Raw genomic sequence first — 23,431 nt, forward strand, 5'->3', positions numbered from 1 at the left:
TTCTGCTCAATAAAAAGCTTTTTTTCATCTCACCAATAGATGTCTCTAGAGAAGTTCTAGTGATTCAAGAATAATGTTTCAAAATTGGTTCATATATATAGAACTTCCAAGAATTTGAGTAGTGTGGTTGTCAATAATGGGTAGAATTAACGGGTAGTTAACAAACTGTTTGCAGGAAACATGGCTTTTACAACAACGACTGGTGTACCAATTGTAAATGGAAGGGGATGAAAGTAAGTAAGCATTACCAGAGACTGTCATGCCGTAGCCCTTGTCGTCCTTGAAGACCGTCACTGTGTGGTACTGTCCTCCCGCTATACCACCTCCTCCTCCGCTCTCTGCTCTCCCGACACTCATCTGGAAATGACAAATATTTAAATAAAACAAAAAATCAATTATCTTGATCGTGTTAACACATGGAGGAAAGGTGATCAGCCCTCTGCTTCAGGTACCAGTCCAGGGTAATATTGAATAAATATTACCCTGGAATATTCAGTCCGCCTTCAGTCAACACACTCGGCTACCATTCAGGAGGTTCTGGGTTCGATTCAAATAAATGTCCTGACATACCTACTACAAATGATGAAAACATGCTAAATAATAATATTTAGCAGGTTTTTAGCTTTTCTGTATCAAACGATAATACACCCAGTAATCAGATCAAAGAAATTAAAGGTTTTATCTCAAATTTTAGCATGTTTTAATTAATTTGTAGTAGGTGAGTCAGTTCCTACTAATCATGGGGTTTACTCTTTATGTTAACACACTATCTGCAGGAAGGGTAATTTTATTGTTTCACTTGACTGGTGGTGTGTGGCGGGAAGGGTAATTTTACCTTTTCACTCGACTCATCGTAAATTGCGTGTAAGTTATTTTTACCCATGACTTTTGCGGCATCTTTTGATCTCATATCGATGCATACAGTATGGTTAAATGTTATCACTTCTTTTCAGAGATGTTTTTCTCTATTATGAGCGTGAATCGGCCGCAGATAGTGTGTTAAATGTTACTATAGTTTCATGTAATTCATCAAACTGGGTTTGTCCACATAAGAGTATTTATATTCATATTCAAACCCTTATCCGCACCCCAAAGGTGCATAGGGCACTGCATCATATAAACGCAGTGTTATCTTGATCGTTAACAGATGAAGGAGAGGCGATCAGTCGTCCGCTTCAGGTACCAGTCCAGGGTAATATTGAATAAATATTAGAGTAAAAAAAACACTTTTTTATTTAACCCCATCTGGGAATCGAACCCGGGACCTCCAGAACGGTAGCTGAGCGTGCTGACCATTACACTACGGAGGCGGACAAGAATTATATACTCTTATATTTATACAACAACATAATGGAAAAGAATACTGAAGAATTATCTTTATTCTTCCTGATCTATATTAATACATTTCAGACAGGATTTTTTTATGCCTACGGACCGCTGGCGCCAGAATTTTATTATTGTGTACATATAGTTTAGTCCTTATAAATTCAATTCAATTCAATTCAATTCAATTTACTCAATAATTAATATATATATTACAAACTAACATTTAAGGCGTATACATTAAAAAAACCAATTAAAAAGTAAGCAAGAAGACTCTTGTTAAATGTGTAGAAGAATCCCGCTTCGGAAAACTCCTTCGGACACATGGAACAGATCAATATCCAATGTGATATTGTTCAACATAGCGGTAGCTCTTCTTACAGGCATAATTATTGGCAGGTTGGTCCTGTGTATAGGAATGTGAAACAATCTATACCGACGCTGTTTAGGTAACTATCGGGAACATGTAGACCAATGCTCCGGATAATTTCAGGATTATCGATAATACCGCGCAGCAATCGAAAAAAATGCGTTTGGAAAAAAAAGAGATTGGTATATGATATTCATACAACACATTGGATAATTTCTTCTTTTCTGCCTTTGAAATGAGGCCAGCGCAGAAGGAAAAATACCCTTCTCGTCCTAAAGCATCAATCGACTAAACGGGTAGAAATAAATACCTTTCCCGTCTTTAGTGTGTTAAGTGGAAAAACCCAGATTTGTAAACAAAAATTAAAAAGTATTAAAAATAAACCGGTCAAAATATAAGTTTCATACAAATTGAAAATGATGTTTACAGGCGTTTTCTAGTATGAAAGATGATTCGGGAAGAATCTTATATTTCATTCAAACCCTTTTCCGCACCCCAATGGTGCATAGGGCACTGCATTATAAACACAGTGTTATCTTGATCGTTTACGCATGAAGGAAAGGTGAACAGCCCTCCGCTTCAAGTACCAGTCCAGGGTAATATTGAATAAATATAACAGTGAAAAAATCACTTCTATTTATTTTACCCCCCTTGGGAATCGAACCCGGGACCTACAGAACGGTAGCCGAGCGTGCTGACCATTACACTACGGAGGCGGATAATATTTTAAATACGGACTAAAGCGGACTAGAGACAGAGACAGAGTTGAAAGGAGTGAGTGATATATGGATCGGTGTATCATTCTATTATCTCTACCTGCCTCTGCGGAAAAACGGTGTGATGGTTAGTTAAATTCATTTTGTCAAATTAATTAAATTATGTACAATCATACTGAAAACCCTTACAAAAAACATAACTAACATGTCATTCCTATTATATTACTAACTAACTAACTAACCATCACGCTGCTTCTCCGCATGGGTAGGCAGAGAGAATCGAACGCCACACCACTTTGTCTTTGCAAACATTCTTTGCCTCTTCTACATTCATGCATCACCTCATACATACCCGACGATTATTATGACTCCTGACCCGGCCGCTTTCAAGTATTTGACATACCTTATTGTGCCAAGTTTTCCTCGGTCGTCCTCTGCTTCTTTTTCCAACTAAATTCGCCTCATAAATTTGTTTAACCGTTCTTTCTTCACTCATACGTTCCACATGTCCAAACCATCTCAACACACCATTCTTAATTTTATTGATAGTGCTTGTCTCAGCTTTGCATTCCTTCCTTACTTCACTATTCGAACATCTATCATACATCGTTTTGTCGCACATTTTTCTGAGAGATCTCATTTCGATTGCATTCAATCTACTTTCATCCTTCTTTTGCTCATACGTTTCACTCATACGTTCCACATATCCAAACCATCTCAACACACCTATCATTTTATCGATAATGCTTATCTCAGCCCTACATTCTTTCCTTATTTCATCATTCGAACATCTATCAAACATCGTTTTGCCACACATTCGTCTGAGGGATCGCATTTCAAATGCATTTAGTCTGCTTACTTATTATATCACCTAGGCCATGCCTTCAAAGCATGTTATCTTTCTGCAGCATCCATGAATTCTTTGGTCTTCCTCTAAGATGTCTTTCGAGGAAGATCCACGGCGATTGCCTGGCTCACAATATGTTCATAACGAATGCTAATAACTGGCAGATACAACGAAGTCCTCATTCCAACCGTAATGTGTGGAAGTGAAACATGGAGTTGGCAAAAAAAAGATGAAAGCAGACTGAATGCAGTCGGAATGCGATCTCTCAGTGCAGCAATACCATGTATGATAGATGTTCCAATGATATAAGGAAGAATGCAAGGCTGAGATAAGAAGCGTTATCCATAAAATAAAATAAGGTGTTCCATCAATTGATTCGGCAGTCACTTTGTGGTAAAATCTATTCATTTTTAATTAATGTTTTACTTAGTAAATACCACTCTTAGTAAAAACCCTATTATAAACTAACTAACTAACTAACCATCACGCCGCTTCTCCGCAGGGGTAGGCAGAGAGAATAGAGCGCCACACCACTCTGTCCTTGCAAACATTCTTCGCCTCTTCCACGTTCATACATCTCCTCATACATACCCGCCGATTGTTACGACTCCTAACCTGACCACTTTCAAGTATTTGGCATACCTGATCGTGCCATGTTTTTCTCGGCTCTCTTCATCTGCTTCTTTTTCCGCTAACATTCGCCTCATAAATTTGTTTTACCGTTCTTTCCTCACTCATTCGTTCTACATGTCCGAACCATCTCAACACACTTTTCTTAATTTTATCGATAATGCTTATCTCAGCTTTGCATCCCTTTCTTATTTCAATATTCGTACATCTATCATACATCGTTTTGTCGCACATTCTTCTGAGAGATCGCATTTCGACTGCATTTAGTCTACTTTCATCCTTCAAAAAGGTAAAATTTATCCATTTTTAATTAATGTTTTACTTAGTAAATGCCACTCTTAGTAAATACCCTATTATAAATAGTGATATTTACTAAGTAAAAACATTAATTAAAAATAAATAAGGTGTGTTGAGATGGCATGTGGATGATTGAGAATGGATCGGTAAAACAAATTTATGGGGCGAATGTAATTGAAAATAGCAGCAGAGGAAGCCCGAAGACAACTCGTTTTGATCAAGTATTTCAAATGCTTGGGTGTGGTCAGGTCAGGAGTCAGAATATAATATAATAATTACTAAAATTATTTTTAAACAATACTTTAACTCATATTATTTTTTGACATCTCATCAAAGATGAAGAAGAATATGGAAGTCTGGGCATTTACGGGGCTGACGACCGTCATCGGCTGGTTAAAGTGATCCTGTAATTGGAGATAATCCAGATTTTGTGAACAAGTATTTGGACACTCAAAATGTTGTATACTTTAACTCATTCAATTCAAATTTGTTTTGTCAGAAAAAAATATCATAGTTTTCAACCCCTGTTATTGTATGTAACAATTTTGTCTAGCCTTCCACAAGTCTGACGATGTCGGTTCAACAAAACCCGGTCGCTGGTAAAATAAAATTAATGTGGAAAAACGACATAGTTGTTATTTTATTCTATACAATTAGTAAGTCGATATTTTACTGATAAATCTTTTTATAAAATTAATTGATACATTAGCGGAGATATTGGTTAGAAGCAATATCCCTGAGCCAACAAAAACATTTTATAAAATATCTCAAAATTAATTTTTCGCTAGCGTGTGTTCTGACAGCATAATTAATAATAAAAGATTGCGTCAACTGAGAACATCGCCTTGAAGTCTAACAGGAAATTACATCAAGAAAGAGAATTTGAAAGTGAGCATCGAAAAATTGCCGATGTTGTATTTCTGAATCGGTCAGATCGCCGCAAAATTTGGAATATTTCCGAATAATAATTTTTTCTCTCGCATCCGACGAATATAATTAACGCTCTAATACATCCTACACAAGTCGCGAGAGTCTTAGGTCATATCCGAACATAGACGTAAACTATTTAAAAAGTGACATATTAAAATGGTTTCGGTCTAGGTGACTATGAAATTAGCGCTTCGACAAATCAGGAAGTGAAATGCGAACAGAAAAGGCGTTCTGCCGTACGACATGACAATAATAAAGCACAATTAAATCATGCAAGCGGAGGAAAACGCAAAACAACGGAGTACATACATACGAAAAATTGGGAGTGACATTTGTTCAACAAACAAATTGCATAGAAGACGAGTCCCGCAAAATTTGCGCAACTCTTCATTCTGCATTCGAATACGATGCGCTAGAGCGAGACGCGTGTAATATTATCGCACACGCCTAGAAACTGCAGCGCAGTACGATTCTTAGAAAAGTTTTTAAGTGGTTAAAACTAACAAAAGAAAAATAGTTTTTTAAGCTATATGAAAGATTACCTCTTCTGTTGCTTAAATCATTTGTCAGAATGGACCAAACGGCAGCGATATTCGCGCTGCGGCAGCTAATTCCCAGCCGTCACACCGAATTCCCAACTAGATCAGGAGTTCGTCTGTCACACTGCTACGAGAAACGTGTACACCAAACTTTAAACTTTTGGAAATAAATTTCCGCACGGGTGTCACTGCCCACGGCGCACGGTGAAGCACATACGGAATTGTCAATCTACCTAAGGCACCGAATTTCATAAAATAATATTAGAACTATCGAGACGGAGAGCACGACCGACCATCTTGGATTTTGGTACACCACTAAACGCTCGGTCGGTAATGCAGGAAACTATAATATAGTAATAAATAAAAACTTCCTGTCACTTTGTACTGCAGTTTAATATGACGCAAGATAGATGTCGCTGTGATAAGGACGAATAATTATCCAATTGGTGGTAGGTAGGTACCAAATACTTTAAGTGCAGTGGGAACTCTCATAACGAGTGGTCTGCATAATGAACAAAAATACTTCAAAAGAGTTCACGACTGACATTTTGCATACCGAGTGACGCAGAAAGGCGTCTTTGTAAAAATTGTATCTTTGGCCAATACCATTGTACTAAGATGACTTTGTGGAGCATACTCAAAAGCTGACCACCGAAGAGATGTAGTTGCATTGTGTTTCACGGCAAGAAGTTATGGAAGAGTTTGTTAGTGGAGGAGGAGGAAGTCACAGAGCAACAATTTTATATACACATTGAACACAAGCCGACTATTCCGCATTTAGTAATTTAACAATTTATAAATATGCGATATTATTTGAAAAAATGTAAATAATTAATATATTTTCGTCATGGAACGCATTGTCGTATTTTACGTTGATTAAAATGAGAAACAAATGTTTCGCTTAACGAGTGTTTCACATAACGAATAAGATTCTCGAACGAAATTTTCTCGTTATGAGAGATCTGAAATATATTGCATCATTCGGCCACGTCGTATTTTATTTATCATAAGCAATTTTCTTTAACATAATTTTAAAATCAAACATTATAAAATGCGCCCTGCACTGGTACCTGAAGCGGAGGGTTGATTGCTTTTCCGTCATGTGTTAACGATCAAGATAACACTGCGTTTATATGATGCAGTGCCCTATGCCCCATTGGGGTGCGGATGATGGTTTGAAGAAGAATAATGATTAATTTAATATTACCCTTGACTGGTGCCTGAAGCGGAGGGCTGATCACATTTCCTTCATGTGTTAACGATCAAGATAACACTGCGTTTATATGATGCAGCGCCCTATGCACCATTGGGGTGCGGATGATGGTTTGAAGAAGAATAATGATTAATTTAATATTACGCTGGACTGGTGCCTAAAGCGGAGGCCCGATCACCTTTTCTTCATGACAGGCGTCGTGGCGTAGTTGGGTAGACGTTTGACCGCGAAACTGTCGCGGGTTCAATTCCCGCCAATTGCAAAATGAATTCAAGAAAGATTTATTTTCAATTGGTCTTGGTGTTTGTTATGTATTATTCACAATTACTTTCCCTATCCTTACTATCCTACCTGCAGACAAGTATCCAAAATAGACGCTTTCCGGGTTATTCCTTTAATAAAGTAAATGTGTTAAAGAGCAAGTTCTTATGTTCTCATCAGCTGGTGACAAGACACCTAATGAGAACATAAGAAATATACATCTAGCCATACATGTGATTTTTTCACTTTAATATTTATTCAATATAACCCTGGACTGGCACCTGAAGCGGAGGGCTGATCAACTTTCCTTGATGTGTTAACGATCAATATAACACTGCGTTTATAGGATGCAGTGCCCTATGCACCATCGGGTGCGGATGAGGGTTTGAAGAAGATAGTTTGGACGAACGTACACATGAGAATATGTTATTGCACACCAATTGGTAAACAGCGCTCATTTTAGTTGTTTTTTCTCCGCCAACCCTTGGGGTGGGGAATGTATTTTTTAGTAATTTTTCATCTACACACCCCATTGTCTGAGGGGAGAGGGTGTACTTTACTCTGTAGTACCACATGGCCGGCACCCTCGCCCACCCTAGCGGGGAGGGCGGCTAGAACTTCGCAGGGGGTGGGAACATAAGGGATGGACAACATTCGGACAGAAGCGAAACGAGAGTTTTTGCCTAGAATTTTCACCTTTTTTTTAAAGCTGTCCCACCGCATGCCCAGGTCTGACACAAAAGCATCTAGGCTTCCTGACAGATCTGCTCTTCCTAAGCAATTTTTATTTTGAACTAAGTTATGAAATTTACTGAAAATGTGAAACAATATAAAAGAATTTTCAATTGTGAATCACATGAAGTTATTTATTTTATTTATTTTAATATCATCATTCACAAAATTACAAATTACAGATTACGGTAACGTGCCTCATCGGGTTTTCCAATGCCGAGGAAACATTAAAAAAAATTAAATACGTATGTACTCACATTAACATATATATAATATAACATATATAATTAACTGACTAACTAATTAACTAACTAACTAATTAACTAACTAACCATCACGCAGCAGAGAGAATAGAACGCCACACCACTCTGTCTTTGCAAACAAATTTTCCCTGTTCTGCATTCATGCATCTCCTCATACATATCTGACAATTATTAAATTGAAAAAAATATCAACTTGCAAACATTCTTCGCCTCTTCCACATTCATGTATCTCCTCATACACGCTTTCAAGTATTTGTCATACCTGATTGTGCCAAGTTTTCCTCGGTCTTCCTCTGCTTCTTTTTCCAACCATATTCGCCTAATAAATTTGTTGAACCGTTTTTTCCTTACTCATACGTTCCACATGTCCAAACCATCTCCAAAACATGTGCATACATAAACATATAGATATACAAAGAGCCGATCTGAACGTTAATCGTTTGGATCGTTGTGATTAGGTAATCGTTCGGATTACTGAGTGATTTGAAAAAAATAAGAAAAAAGGAAATTTAGGCTTATGAATCGACTTCCCGCACTAAGGGGGGTATTACTGTACTACACCTCTTATTTTCTTATGATTTGCGTATTATTCCACGGTACCTGATTCGGCTCGCGAACAAAACGTTTGTCGGGACAATTTCGCTAACTATCGTCTGTATTTATGTGTCGGCGCCATCTTTGAAACGGGGGATTTGCCGTTCTCCATTCAGAATGATCAGTCGCAAGCGAGCTCTCGCGCGGTGAGATCGTCTACCGGGATCATTTTTCCTTCGCGAGTTTTCCGAAAACTTCGAGTGCACATGAGACATTTTATTTTCCGCGGTTTTCCGACTGAAATTCAGCGCTCGTTAAAGAAGGATTATCCAGCCATCTTACGCGTATGTGAATATATACTTTCCACGTGTTTCCATTGAAATGAGGTATTTACAATATGATAATCTTTTTTTATTATATACATATATATGAAAAATGGTGACAATAATACGTTTGTTTACAAATCATACCGATGCACAATTTTTTTTTAAACATTTTTTTCTTACCCTTATCTGCATCCAAATGTTGTATAGGGCACTGCATCGTACTGAAGCAGTGTTATCATGATCGTTCCTTTCGTAAATGTAAGGTAAATGTAACACTCTTGCGCTTCAGGGACCAGTCCAGGATAATATTAAACAATTTTTTATATAATTGATTCGGCAGTCACTTTGTGGTAAATACATATATTTTTAAAAATCTTGGTGTGACACGTGTTCTATGCATTCCGCATCATTTTTAAAGGCCGTATCGTGTTTGAAAATGATGCGGAAAGCATTGAAACACGTGTCACAATTTTTATTTTAATATTTTTTTTTATTATTTTATTAATTTATTTAATATTTTAATATAATAATTATCAAACAAATATTTGTGTGTAAAATCACTAATATTTATTATCACCCGCCTCCTGGGAATCGAACCTGGGACCTCCATCACGATAGTTAAATACGCTTTTACCATTGCACCAAGGAGTCGGATAAATATATTTGTAAACACCTAGACAAATATTTAAAAGGAAACTTCAATATATTAAAGAAAGGCATTGATTTATTTTCGATTGGAAAATGCTTTTACCAAGCAAAATAGCTGTCACTGAAATTAAAATTCTCGACATATTTATTTCGATTGGAAAACGCTTTTACCAAGCGAAATAGCTGTCACTGAAATTAAAATTCTCGACATATCGCTCACTCCTTTCAACAACGTCATGTATAAAAAAATCGTAAATTTTCAGTTCTGCATGTTTTCGGAATGCCCAGAAAATGTACTATATCCCAGCAAAAGCAGCATATTTTTAACTTAATTTTTACCCGATACAGGGCAGAGATTGTTGTTTTTGCATTTTGAAGAAAAGGTATTGTTTTATTATTTTTTTAAATGTAAATACTTACTAAATATTTTTCGAATGGAGAAAAACATTAGAGTTTTACATATATGTATATATATATATATATATATATATATATATATATATATATATATATATATATATATATATATATATATATATATATATACATTTACATATATATATATATATATATATATATATATATATATATATATATATATATATATATATATATATATATATATATATATATATATATATATAGATATATATATATATATATATATATAAAGAAGGAAAGGCGATCAGCCCTCCGCTTCAGGGCTATATATACATATGTATATACACTTACATTTTTTACTTACCCTTATCTGCGCCCAAATGGTACATAGGGCACTGCATCGTATTTACACAGTGTTATCTTGATCGTTACTTACATAAAGTAAAAGGTGATCAGGCCAGCGACATAGGTACTAGTTCTGGGTGATAATGAATAAATATTAAGGTGGAATAATCACTTATATTTTTATTTTCCCCCCACCCCCCGGGAATCGAACCCGGGACTTTTTTGTCTCCAATTGAACTGTGGAAGTCCAAGAGGGGTTTGTTCAATACTGGACACAAGAAGAAGGCTGCAGCGAATGGATAACGAGAGATAAGAAAATAAAGAGGATAAGAAAATATATGTGGCGAATGTGAGAGGGAACACAGAGCGAGGACGACCGAGAAGGATTGGCACGATCAGATCAATCAGAACCTAAAATCTGGCGTCATTAAAAGCGTATCTGCGCAATCGGAGGGCATGTATGAATAGATGTATGGATGTGAAGGAGGCGAGGAGTGTATGTCAGGACAGAAGAGTGTGGGGCTTCCATCCTCTCTGCCTACCCCTGCGGAGAAATGGCGAGATGGTAGTAGTAGAAGAAGGCTTAAGTGATCTACGAGTCCAGACTTCAACATTCCCTTTTCATAAATTCTTTTATCATTTTACATCTATAATATATTTTATTCGCTATCGTTATTGTTACACTTCGTCAGCCTCACCCATATTTTACATAAAACTTTTGTATCCATATTGTGTAACAAATAACAATATATTGTGTATTTCCAACATAAGACACACAAATATCTTGGCACTCGTTCAAACGTCTGACAAATGAGGCGTGCTAGAATATGTGTACTCTCGTGTATCGCTCACTCCTTTCAACAACGTCACATATAAAAAATGTCAATTTTCAGTTGTGCATGTTTTCAGAATGCCCAGAAAATGTACTATATCCCAGCAATAGAGTTATATTTTTAACTTAATATTTACCCGCTACAGGGCAGAAAGTGTTGTATTTGCATTTTGACGAAAAGGTACTGTTTAATTATGTTTTTAAATATACTAGATATTTTTCAAACGGAGAAAAAACCTTCAGGTTTTACCTAAAAAGATCTGTTGCACAGTAAAAAGTTCAATAAGTGGCTTGATGTTTATTTTTAACATATTTTATTATATTTTTATACTTTTGAAACGATCTCCTGAAAAAACTAGTTTTTTGATATATGACATTGTTGAAAAGACTGAGCGATATGTAAACAAGGCATAAAATGAACTGCTAAGGAAATGTTTATATACGTAGATAGTTTATCAAATTTCGATAACGTATAACCAACCAGCAATCGCTTTCCCGCAGGGGTAGTCAGAGAGGATAAAACGCTACACCGCTCAGTCTTTGCAAATAATCTTTGAAATAATATTTAAATATAAATTTTGTTGCAAAGATTATTTTTATTTGCAAATAAAATTTTAAAAAGGTGTGTTGAAATGGTTTACTCATGTTGAAAATACGAGTATGTATACAGAAAGAACAATTAAACAATTTCATGAGGCGTATGTAGTTGGAAATAGAAGCAAAGGAATGCCGAGTAAAACTTAGCATGATCAAGAATTTCAAATACTTTAGCCTAGACAGGTTGATGTTGAAACTATCGGCGAGTATGTATGAAAATATGCTTGAATGTGGAAGAGGTGAAAAATGTATGGTGTGGCGTTCTATTCTCTGTACCTACCATGCAATAAGCGACTTGATGGTTAGTTAGTAGTTTTTTTTTCACCGGTCTCGACATAACCATTCCCTCATCAGGTCAACTATAAAAAAATAAATGTCGATAATTATTGTTCAAAAAGCAAACATGGTATTATAACACTCTCTTCATTTTTTCTTATGTTTATTTATGAGGTGAATGTAATTGGAAAAAGGAGCAGGGGAAGACCGAGAAAAACATGGCACGATCAGGTATGCCAAATACTTGAAAGTGGTCAGGTTAGAAGTCCTAATTATCGGCGGGTATGTATGAGGAGATGCATGAACGTGGAAGAGGCGAAGAATGTTTGCAAAGACAGAGTGGTGTGGTGTTCTATTCTCTCTGCCTGCCCCTGCGGGGAAGCGGCGTCATAGTTAGTTAGTTATGTTTAAATGTGGGTGGTGTGGCGGTCTATTATTTCTGCCTACCCCTGTGGAGACGCAGGGTGATGTTTACGTAGCTAGTTTTGTAATGATTCCAAAGCCAAAAGGAATCTCTTTGTATCTTCCAACGATAAAAAACAAACGTCAATTTATATGGATATACTCGTATATTAACATGACCTTCTTTTATGTCGTTATCCCGAAAGTGATAGTAATAAAATGATCCACGATTCCATTCCCCATTTTATGTCCGACGATATAGTATTGTATGTAATGTATCTACTGTATATATTATATATATCTACTCAAACTTTGTGGTCACTTGGAAAATAGGATTAAGTCTTTTATCGAAGTTTTGGAGATATTATACTTTTAACCCTCTCTTCCCGGTGTTGTGTACCTAGTACACATTGCTTCTAATAACTATATCTCTATAAATATAATAAATACAAGGCTAAAATTTTAGGTACTCCTCCATTACATATTTACGCATTGATTAATCAAAAATAGTATTAAAAATAATCAGAATTTATCGGGTACGTCAGAGGTATTTTGTGAATATCGGAATAAAATTCGCGTATAAACAGCGCGTGAAGAGTGTACGGGAACCTCGACACTACATATACTCGCATCTCACTCTTGCATACTTACACTGTGCAAGCATGAAGAACTCAAAGCTCAATGTTATCTGGCTAGCTAGCGAGCTAGGGGCAGTATCTCTTGAGCTTTCGACATGAGTGGACCTATGCTTGTTCCGTGAGCGTTGCCAGATGGTTTCCAATGTTTCAAGCAAATAAATCTCAATTATTATAATTTTTTACATGATTTATAATTAATTTAGGAGATTAGCTACGAGTGTCCGTATTTTTTCGGTTTGAAATCGCTAATTTTTTAGTGACTACCCAACACCGGGACACGTGTTTAATTTTAGCGCCGGAAGGGATTTTCAATCTCTTTTTTTTAGGTCAACCCTTAGTTTCAGCTATTCACGTCACCTAACTAACTAACTAACTAACTAACCATCACGCCGCTTCCCCGCAGGGGTAGGCAGAGAGAATAGAGCGCCACACCACTCTGTCCTTGCAAACATTCTTCGCCTCTTCCACGTTCATGCATCTCGTCATACATACCCGCCGATTGTTACGACTCCTAACCTGACCACTTTCAAGTATTTGGCATACCTGATCGTGCCATGTTTTTCTCGGTCTTCCTCTGCTTCTTTTCCCGCTAACATTCGCCTCATAAATTTGTTTTACCGTTCTTTCCTCACTCATTCGTTCTACATGTCCAAACCATCTCAACACACCTTTCTTAATTTTATCGATAATGCTTATCTCAGCTTTGCATTCCTTCCTTATTTCACTATTCGCACATCTATCATACATCGTTTTGTTACACATTCTTCTGAGAGATCGCATTTCGACTGCATTCAGTCTACTTTCATCATTCACGTCACCAATATTTTCAAAGATGTCATTAATATGTCAAGATGTTAAGATGTGATAAAATCATATTCCCGAAAAAGTACACTCTCATGTACAGAAAATAAATATGTATAATGGTGGGCTTATTGCAAAAATGTTATATTCCAACCAAAAACAGACTAATGATATTGGTCAAAACGTTTGATACCATATATAGCTGTTTGCAATCAGAGGGTAGATAGTACTTGAACATTAGAGAAAATATAAATTATAAATTACCAGTGTATTAATTTAGCAACAACCTTATATTTATTTAAATATTCATTTGAAAAATACAAATTGTTGATAATAAGGAAGGCAAAGGAAAAGGGGAGTTTAGGGAAGGAGGTAGAAGGAAAAACTAACGGATGAGGTTTGATGGAAAGTTAGGATGGGTGATAGTGACTTATGCATAACCTTCAAACCCTTATCTATACCCGATGGTGTATAGGGCACTGCATCATATAAACGCAGTATTTTCTTGATCGTTAACACATGAAGGATAGGTGATCAGCCTTCCGCTTCAGGTTCAATTCTAGGGTAATATTGAATAAATATTACAGTGAAAAATCACTTGTTAGATTAAAACCAATATTTTTAGCTTTTCCACTTTTTTTATTTGACCAGCGACCGAGTTTCGTCGTTACCGACATCATCAGACTGGTGATGTCGGTAACGACGAAACCCGGTCGCTGATCAAATAAAAAAAGTGGAAAAGCTAAAAATATTGGTTTTAATCTAATAATAAATTAAAAATGCAATTCCAGCACGAAGTGTCAGTGGATAATATAAATCTATTAAAAATCCCTTGTATTTAATTTACCCCCCCCCTGGGAATCTAACCCGGGACCTCCAGTACGGTAGCTAAACACGCTAACCATTACACCACGGGGGCGGAAAGATTAATGTTTTATGTAAAACTATGAAGGGATTCTCCCTTTTGTCCTAATCGAGAGATTGGTCATGTGTAAATGACATCAAACGGAAGATACTTTGATTCATTGATATGTGGGTCGTCAAATCAGTGATGTATTATACCGACGGTTTCTCTATCTACCATATCGCTCACTCCTTTCAACAACGTCATTTATCAAAAATCGTCAATTTTCAGTTGTGCATGTTTTCGGAATGCCCAGAAAATGTACTATATCCCAGCAAAAGCGGCATATTTTTAACTTAAGATTTACCTGCCATAGGGCAGAAAGTGTTGTTTTTGCATTTTGAAGAAAAGGTATTGTTTGATTATTTTTTTTGAATACACTCAATATTTTTCAAATGAAGAAAACACCCTTTCTACAACGTCATATATAAAAAAAAACTTGATTTTTCAGGAGATCGTTTAAAAGTTTAAAAATGTAATAAATTTTATTCAAAATAAATATCAAGCCACTTATTGAACTTTTTACTGTGCAACAGATCTTTTTAGGTAAAACCTGAATGTTTTTTCTCCATTTTGCAGCTTTTGCTGGGATATACTAAGTACATTTTCTGGGCATTCCGAAAACATGCACAGCTGAAAGTTGACGAGTTTTGTTGTATGGCGTTGTTGAAAGGAGTGAGCAATATATTTAAAAAAAAGTAGAATTCAATCCAATAACCTTGTTTAATTTTGGATATATTACCCAACAATTCAATATGGAATTCTACCAACTGTCTGCAGTACAATAAAAAAGTACGAGTATTCACATCTCCCCCTGAAAAAATCAGCTTGATTAAATATTCCCGCCAGATAATGAATATTTAGTACCTACCCGGTTTTCCTTGTGGCCGTTTAATGTATAAGTACATTTAATAATAATAAAAATATTTATCCATACAGTACTCTCTTTGAGAAGGTAGGGCTTTTATTTCTTTATGTAGAATATTTAAATGAAATTTTAAATTATAATTCGCGAGGGTGACAGACTGCTTTCTGTCCGCGAGTAGACGAATTTCTTGAAATTGAATTTGTATTATGATACACGATGAATCCATTTTCATAAGATTGTCTTTTACATCGACAAAAGAGTCGTAAAAATATATTTTTGATTTGGCGTTTAATTTGTTGAACTCCATTATATATACTTTAAATATTAAAATAAAATAAAACGGATTTTTAGAGTCTATTAAGTTGTATTTTTTTAACTAACTATTTACAAAATTTTGAGTGTGTCCAAATACTTGTTCACAAATCTGGATTTTATATATATATATATATATATATATATATATATATATATATATATATATATATATATATATATATAAATATATATATATATATATATATATATATATATATATATATATATATATATATATATATATATATATATATATATATATATTTATATATATATATATATATATATATATATATATATATATATATTTATATATATATATATATATATATATATATATATATATATATATATATATATATATATATAAATATATATATATATATATATATATATATATATATATATATATATATATATATATATATATATATATATATATATATATATATATTTATATATATGTATATATATATATATAAATATATATATATATATAAATATATATATATTTATATACATATATATATATATATATATATATATATATATATATATATATATATATATATATATATATATATATATTATATATTTATATATATTTATATATATTAATATATATATATATATATATATATATATATATATATATAATATATATATATATATATATATATATATATATATATATATATATATATATATATATATATATATATATATATATATATATATATATATATAAATAATAAAGAGTTTCTGATTGATAAAAAATTTCGTAACATCTCACCAATAGATTTCTCTTGTGAAGTTCTAGTGATTAAAGAACAAGGTTTCTAAATTGGTTCATATACATATATAGAACTTCCAAGAGTTTGAGTAGTGTGGTTGTAAATAATGGGTAGAATTGGTGAATGTTACACGTGTATAAAGTGATCACTTAAACCAGCCTATGACGGTCGTTAGCCCCGTAAATTCCCAGACTTCCATATTCTTCTTCACCTTTGATGAGATGTCAAAAAATAATATGCTTGAATGTTTTTAAAGTCGGATTGGTTTGGCGTTCTTTTCTCTCTGCCTACTTCTGCTTGCGGCGTTATGTTTAATTAGTTAGTTAGTTATCTTAAAATTGTTTTTTTACACAATATGGACTTTCGATGGGATCTTGGCCATTAAGAGCTCAAAATCCTCAAACCCCTGTACAAGCAGTTGGCCCCAAACCGACGATACAGCCGGATGTCTCGTTTAAAAGAGCTTAGCGTTTTGCTCTCCAGAATGGCAATAACGCCACGTCCCCAAAGGCACCCCATTACGCAAAGGGGTGGGGTAAATTACTGGTGACCTACCCTCAATCGATGTACAAAAATATTACCCCCCTTAGGCTCAAACAGACTGTCGAAACAGCCGAGAAGTGGAAAATGCCAGCGATATATCATTAACAGGGAAAATAGAATGGAAAAATATGATTTTGCTGGTAAATATTAAGTTTGATTTTTAAAACTTTGCTTTATCAGATTTTGAAATAAAAAAAAGTAAAGTCGTCAAACTTCTTTTGCCAAGTCCATACATCAAAATTAATCATTTATTAAGTCATGAATACTTTAGAAAATTTAAAAATACAAATAAATTCAGATAAAACGTTAATTAATAATACACTGTTTCAAAATACGTCACCATTATTATCAATGTTTCCTTTTACAAAAATCTTGTTCCTTAACCCCCCTCTCTTCCCTATATTTATTAACCTATATATACAACTTAATTTATTTTTTGTTCCTTAGTTTTAATCTCTACCAGAAGATGAAAACATGTGTAGTTTTCGAAACTAGTCTTATATATAAATAAAAAAATCATTGAAGTGGTATATTCAAGTGTTTAATTAAAAAAAAAATCAACATGTCATTCCACAAAGTAAATGCCGAATAAATAAATAATATCCATACATCAACTCATATACACATACATACACATATATATATATATATATATATATATATATATATATATATATATATATATATATATATATATATATATATATATATATATATATATATATATACATATATATATATATATATATATATATATATATATATATATATATATATATATATATATTTATATATATATATATATATATATATATATATATATATATATATATATATATATATATATATATATATATATATATATATATATATAATATATATATATATATATATATATATATATATATATATATATATATATATATATATATATATATAATATATATATATATATATATGTATATATATATATATATATATATATATATATATATATATATATATATATATAAATATTTATATATATATATATATATATATATATATATATATATATATATATTTATATATATATATATATATATATATATATACATATGCAAACGACTTAATGGAAATGGAGTTTGAATGTTTGTATTGTACGATAAATTGTTTAGAGAAATGTAGGTGCCGTTTAAATTAAAACATATAATAGAAACTCGTCCATTCGTTTTTTCCCTGGTTCACTCGTTTTCAATACGAGAATAATTATTTCTTTATAAGAGGGTTTAAAAGGCTTCCAACCCTGTATCGACTATATTGGGTTATTGGAGTACGAAAAGAAGCATTTTTTTAAAAGTGAAACAGGCAGTTTTTCAAGCAATTTGACCTGTATCAGATATACGAAATGAATGAATGAAGAAAATATGGTGTTAAGTGGACATCAATATGATAAAATTATAAAGGAATGTTGTTGTCATATAACTAACTAACTAACTAACCATCACGCCGCTTCCCCGCAGGGGTAGGCAGAGAGAATAGAGCGCCACACCACTCTGTCCTTGCAAACATTCTTCGCCTCTTCCACGTTCATGCATCTCCTCATACATACCCGCCGATTGTTACGACTCCTAACCTGACCACTTTCAAGTATTTGGCATACCTGATCGTGCCATGTTTTTCTCGGTCTTCCTCTGCTTCTTTTCCCGCTAACATTCGCCTCATAAATTTGTTTTACCGTTCTTTCCTCACTCATTCGTTCTACATGTCCAAACCATCTCAATTTTATCGATAATGCTTATCTCAGCTTTGCATTCCTTCCTTATTTCACTATTCGCACATCTATCATACATCGTTTTGTTACACATTCTTCTGAGAGATCGCATTTCGACTGCATTCAGTCTACTTTCATCCTTCTTTTGCCAACTCCATGTTTCACTTCCATACATTAGAGTTGGAACCAGGACTCCGCTGTGCACTGCCAGTTTAGCTTCCGCTGATAGGTTTTTATTTCCTATAACTGATTTCAGTGCACCAGTTGTTGTCATATAGATATAAACATACAAAACGATGAATGAATGATGATGTTAGATAGATAACAGGCATAGAAATGATTGAATGAAAAATTACATTTTTATTATTTAAGCTCATAATTTGACCAGATAATTTATTTACAACATTTTGAGTGTGTTTGAACAAGTATTTGGACACACTCAAAATGTTGTTAGAAATACATACTTATACGAAATGAATGAATGAAAAATGGTGCTTGATAGATATACAAAAGAAAATTGGAGTTATTTTTTAAAAATGTTTGTCGTCTAAGGGTTAGGGCAGTCTAATATAGCTTTTGCTCACTGAGGCGCTTCGAAAGGTTTCGAATACTTCCCCTAAAAAAGGCTTTCAACGCCTAACAGTTATCCAATTCCTGTTTTATATTGGGGAATTTACAAATTTTATATCGCTAATGGGTGGGAGAGGGGGGGGGGGGTGAGCAGGAATAATTAAATTATGCAAATTTGTGTTAGAAAAAAATCACCCATTCTTTTTCCGCTCTTTGTCGCATTTTTACGAGATTCGAACTTTTTATTTACTTTACAATACTTAGATTTATAATTACTTTTTTTTAAGTCCATTTTTTATTTTATTTATTTATTTATTGGAAAACCAACAGAATATTTGACAAAAATAACGTAATCATTCCAATTAGAGGTTTTCACTTAAGTAATCTAAAAATAAAAATAAACTGTCATGTACATAAAAGTATAACTATATTATAAACTTACATTTCATGTTTTTATCAAATAAAAGAAATTTTCTTTATCAACTAGTCAAATAGATATCAAAAACATTTCTCTTAAACGTATTAAAAGAAACATTAGTGATGTCTATTTCATTAAGCATTACATTGCACATAGAGCAGGCTCGATATAAAAACGAAGTATATATATATATATATATATATATATATATATATATATATATATATATATATATATATATATATATATATATATATATATATATATATATATATATATATATATATATATATATATATATATATATATATATATATATATATATTTATATATATATAAATCATGTCATGTGAATTTTTTTATTTCATCATCCGCATAATTATAAATTACACTGAGTTTTACCGTGCCGAGGTCATATTTTACAGTATTTATTTATAAAACCATACGTAAAAAAAGTGCTTAGGTCGAATGATGCCATATATATCAGATCTACCCACCTCCATTATCCATTTATGATTAGCTCCTTTATGTTTAGATTGTTTTTAATGACTTTGTGGATAATGGAGGCAGGCTGGAGAACTTTATTGCATAATAATCAAAGTTCTTTTGACCAAAAGAGAGATATCTGTTTTTGTTTTATGACTACTAATACTACTTCGTGGAGGGCTGATCACCTTTCCTTCATGTGTAAACGATCAAGATAACACTGCGTTTATATGACGCAGTGCCCTATGCACCATTGGGGTGCGGATGAAGGTTTAATTATTATTATTATTAATACTACTTCTATTACCATCATGCCATTTCTCCGCAGAAACGCCACATTCTTCTGTCTTGACATACACTCCTCGCCTCCTTCACATGCATACATCTAGTCACACGTGCCCTCCGATTATGCAGACTTTTGACGTTTTTTACATGTTTTAAAAAAATGTGTTTTTGTGTTTTGGATCTCGTAGTTCTATGTACGTTACGATAAAGTAAACAATGACCTTTTCAGTTCGAAGGATGATTAATTTTATAATTAAAATGTAACTTGGTTTTGAAATCACTATAAATATTTTATTATAACTTAATTGTAATGTCTACCGGTTTCGAAGCTAACCGCTTCTTTATCAAGACTGATTAATACTTAATATTAATAGTATGAAATAGTCTTGATAATGAAGCGGTTAGCTTCGAAACCGGTAAACATTATAATTAAGTTATAATAAAATCTTTATAGTGATTTTAAAACAAAGTTACATTTTAATTATAAAATGGAAAATCACAAAATTAGTGCTTCAAATATAAATTATATGATTAATTTTACATAATTTGTCATTTGCTTTCCAGGTATTAGTGACCGAAGTGAGATTAGCGTGGATATTTAGAAAAATCTTGACCGTACTGCGATTGGCCAGCAGAGATATGTGACGTCATGAAAGTGGTACAGTTGCGTCATCTAGTGTTCAACACGTCACCTGCCCCAGGAGCTAAGGAGGCTTCGACACTGCCTTCCAGGACGAAATGGAAGGCAGTCGTTCTTGCAGTCACTCTGATCATCACATCCATAGGTAAGTGAGACTATAATCTTTAATTTTTTTTCTTCTGTGCGTGTCATGTCAGATCCTTCTTAGTCGACCATCACTTGAGAGTAATTGTCCTTGTCTAGAACAGCTCTAAACAGCGCCTCGACGGTCTTAATCCTCGTTCAGTCTCGTATATTCCAGAGACAGGGGATCTGTCTAATATCTAATACGTTGGGAATTCTCAATTGTTCAATTAGCAACATTTTGAGTGTGCCAAAATACATGTTCACAAATCGGGATTATCTCCAGTTAGGAGTTATTTTTATATTATTTTTTTGACATCTCAACATAAATGAAGAAGAATATTGAAGTCTGGACAGTTAATTTACAAACGTGTAACATTTATCAATTCTAGCCATGATTGACAATCACAATACTCAAAGTCTTGCAACTTCTATATATATTGTTCAAATTCGAAACATAGTGCTTGAATTCACTAGAATTTCGCTAGAGATATCTATGGTGAGATGACATGAACTTTTTATTAAGCAGAAACTCTTTCATTTGTATGTGAGCCCACAATTGCCCAGACTTACATATTCTTCTTCATATATGTTGAGATGTAAAAAAAATTAATGTGAAAAATATCTCCTATAATTGGAGATAATCCAGATTCGTAATTAAGTATTAAGACATATTCAAAATGTTGTAAATAAATTTAATTGTACCATAAAATACTCGTGTCAGATTACTTATGAGTTTATTAATGAAAATCCAACTGTTTTCGAGAACTATTGATATTCTAATCAACAAATAAAAACTGTTTATATTTTAATTTGATATCTCAACATAGCATAAATTCATTATTTACAAAGTTTTCTTTCGAAAACGCGTATTTTTTTCAGGTGAAACACAACTGGTTTTGAGAACTTTTGATATTCTCATCAATTGATGAAAATACAAACTGTTTGTATTTTCATAATTTTAAATTTCAACATAGCAGAACGAATTCAATACTTACAAAGAAGTTTTCTTTCGAAAATACGTATTTTTTTCAGGTGAAACACAACTGGTTTTAAGAACTATTGATATTCTCATCAACACGGCTGTCCAAATTTAAAACACAGTAAGGGACATTTTTTTGTAGTACGTTTTTTTGCATTTTTGGTAGAGTAGAGTAGAGTCTACTTACTTTTGTATACACATTTTTACCAGATTCTCATTTGATTTATTGTTAATAGAAGGAAAATAATATGTTTTTAATATTGAAAGCATTAACTTTGTGGATCATATTGATATATTAATTGTATATGTATATATATATATATATATATATATATATATATATATATATATATATATATATATATATATATATATATATATATATATATATATATATATATATATATATATATATATATATATATATATATATATATATATATATATATATATATATATATATATATATATATATATATATATATATATATATATATATATATATATATATATATATATGTATATTTATGGACTAAGTAGAGTCTACTTATTCCATAAATGCAAAAAAAATGTACTACAAAAAAATGTCCCTTACTGTGTTTTAAATTTGAACAGCCGAACAGATGATAATACAAATTGTTTTTATTTTCGTAATTTTACATTTCAAAATAGCAGCACGAATCGAATCTTTCGCAAATACGTATTTTTTCAGGTGAAATTTTCATCTTTATTAAAAGTAAAAAATAAGTAACTGAACAATTAAAATTCCTGTTTACCAAATAATAATTGCGCCCCCGCGAAGATAACAGCGAGGGGGTTGATTTGTGAACCCCGCATCCTGAAAAAGCT

The 23,431-nt window shown here is 32.8% G+C and overlaps 1 protein-coding gene across 1 annotated transcript in view; it reads right to left on the reverse strand.

Moving 5' to 3' along the window:
* LOC148302253 (uncharacterized) overlaps window positions 1-5,975 on the reverse strand; it is a 142,870-nt gene extending 136,895 nt beyond the window's left edge. Inside the window, exons 1-2 of the mRNA XM_088271915.1 lie at window positions 5,656-5,975; window positions 249-357 (exon numbers count right to left, since the gene is read on the reverse strand). Of these exons, the coding sequence (XP_088128041.1) occupies window positions 249-357 (109 nt within the window). The 5' untranslated portion in view covers window positions 5,656-5,975. The remainder of the gene's footprint in view (window positions 1-248; window positions 358-5,655) is intronic.
* Between the last annotated feature and the right edge of the window lie 17,456 nt (window positions 5,976-23,431).

Source organism: Brachycentrus maculatus, unplaced genomic scaffold, assembly GCF_059751285.1.
Source record: "Brachycentrus maculatus isolate JH-2025_06_01 unplaced genomic scaffold, ASM5975128v1 h1tg000470l, whole genome shotgun sequence".
Lineage (NCBI taxonomy): Eukaryota > Metazoa > Arthropoda > Insecta > Trichoptera > Brachycentridae > Brachycentrus > Brachycentrus maculatus.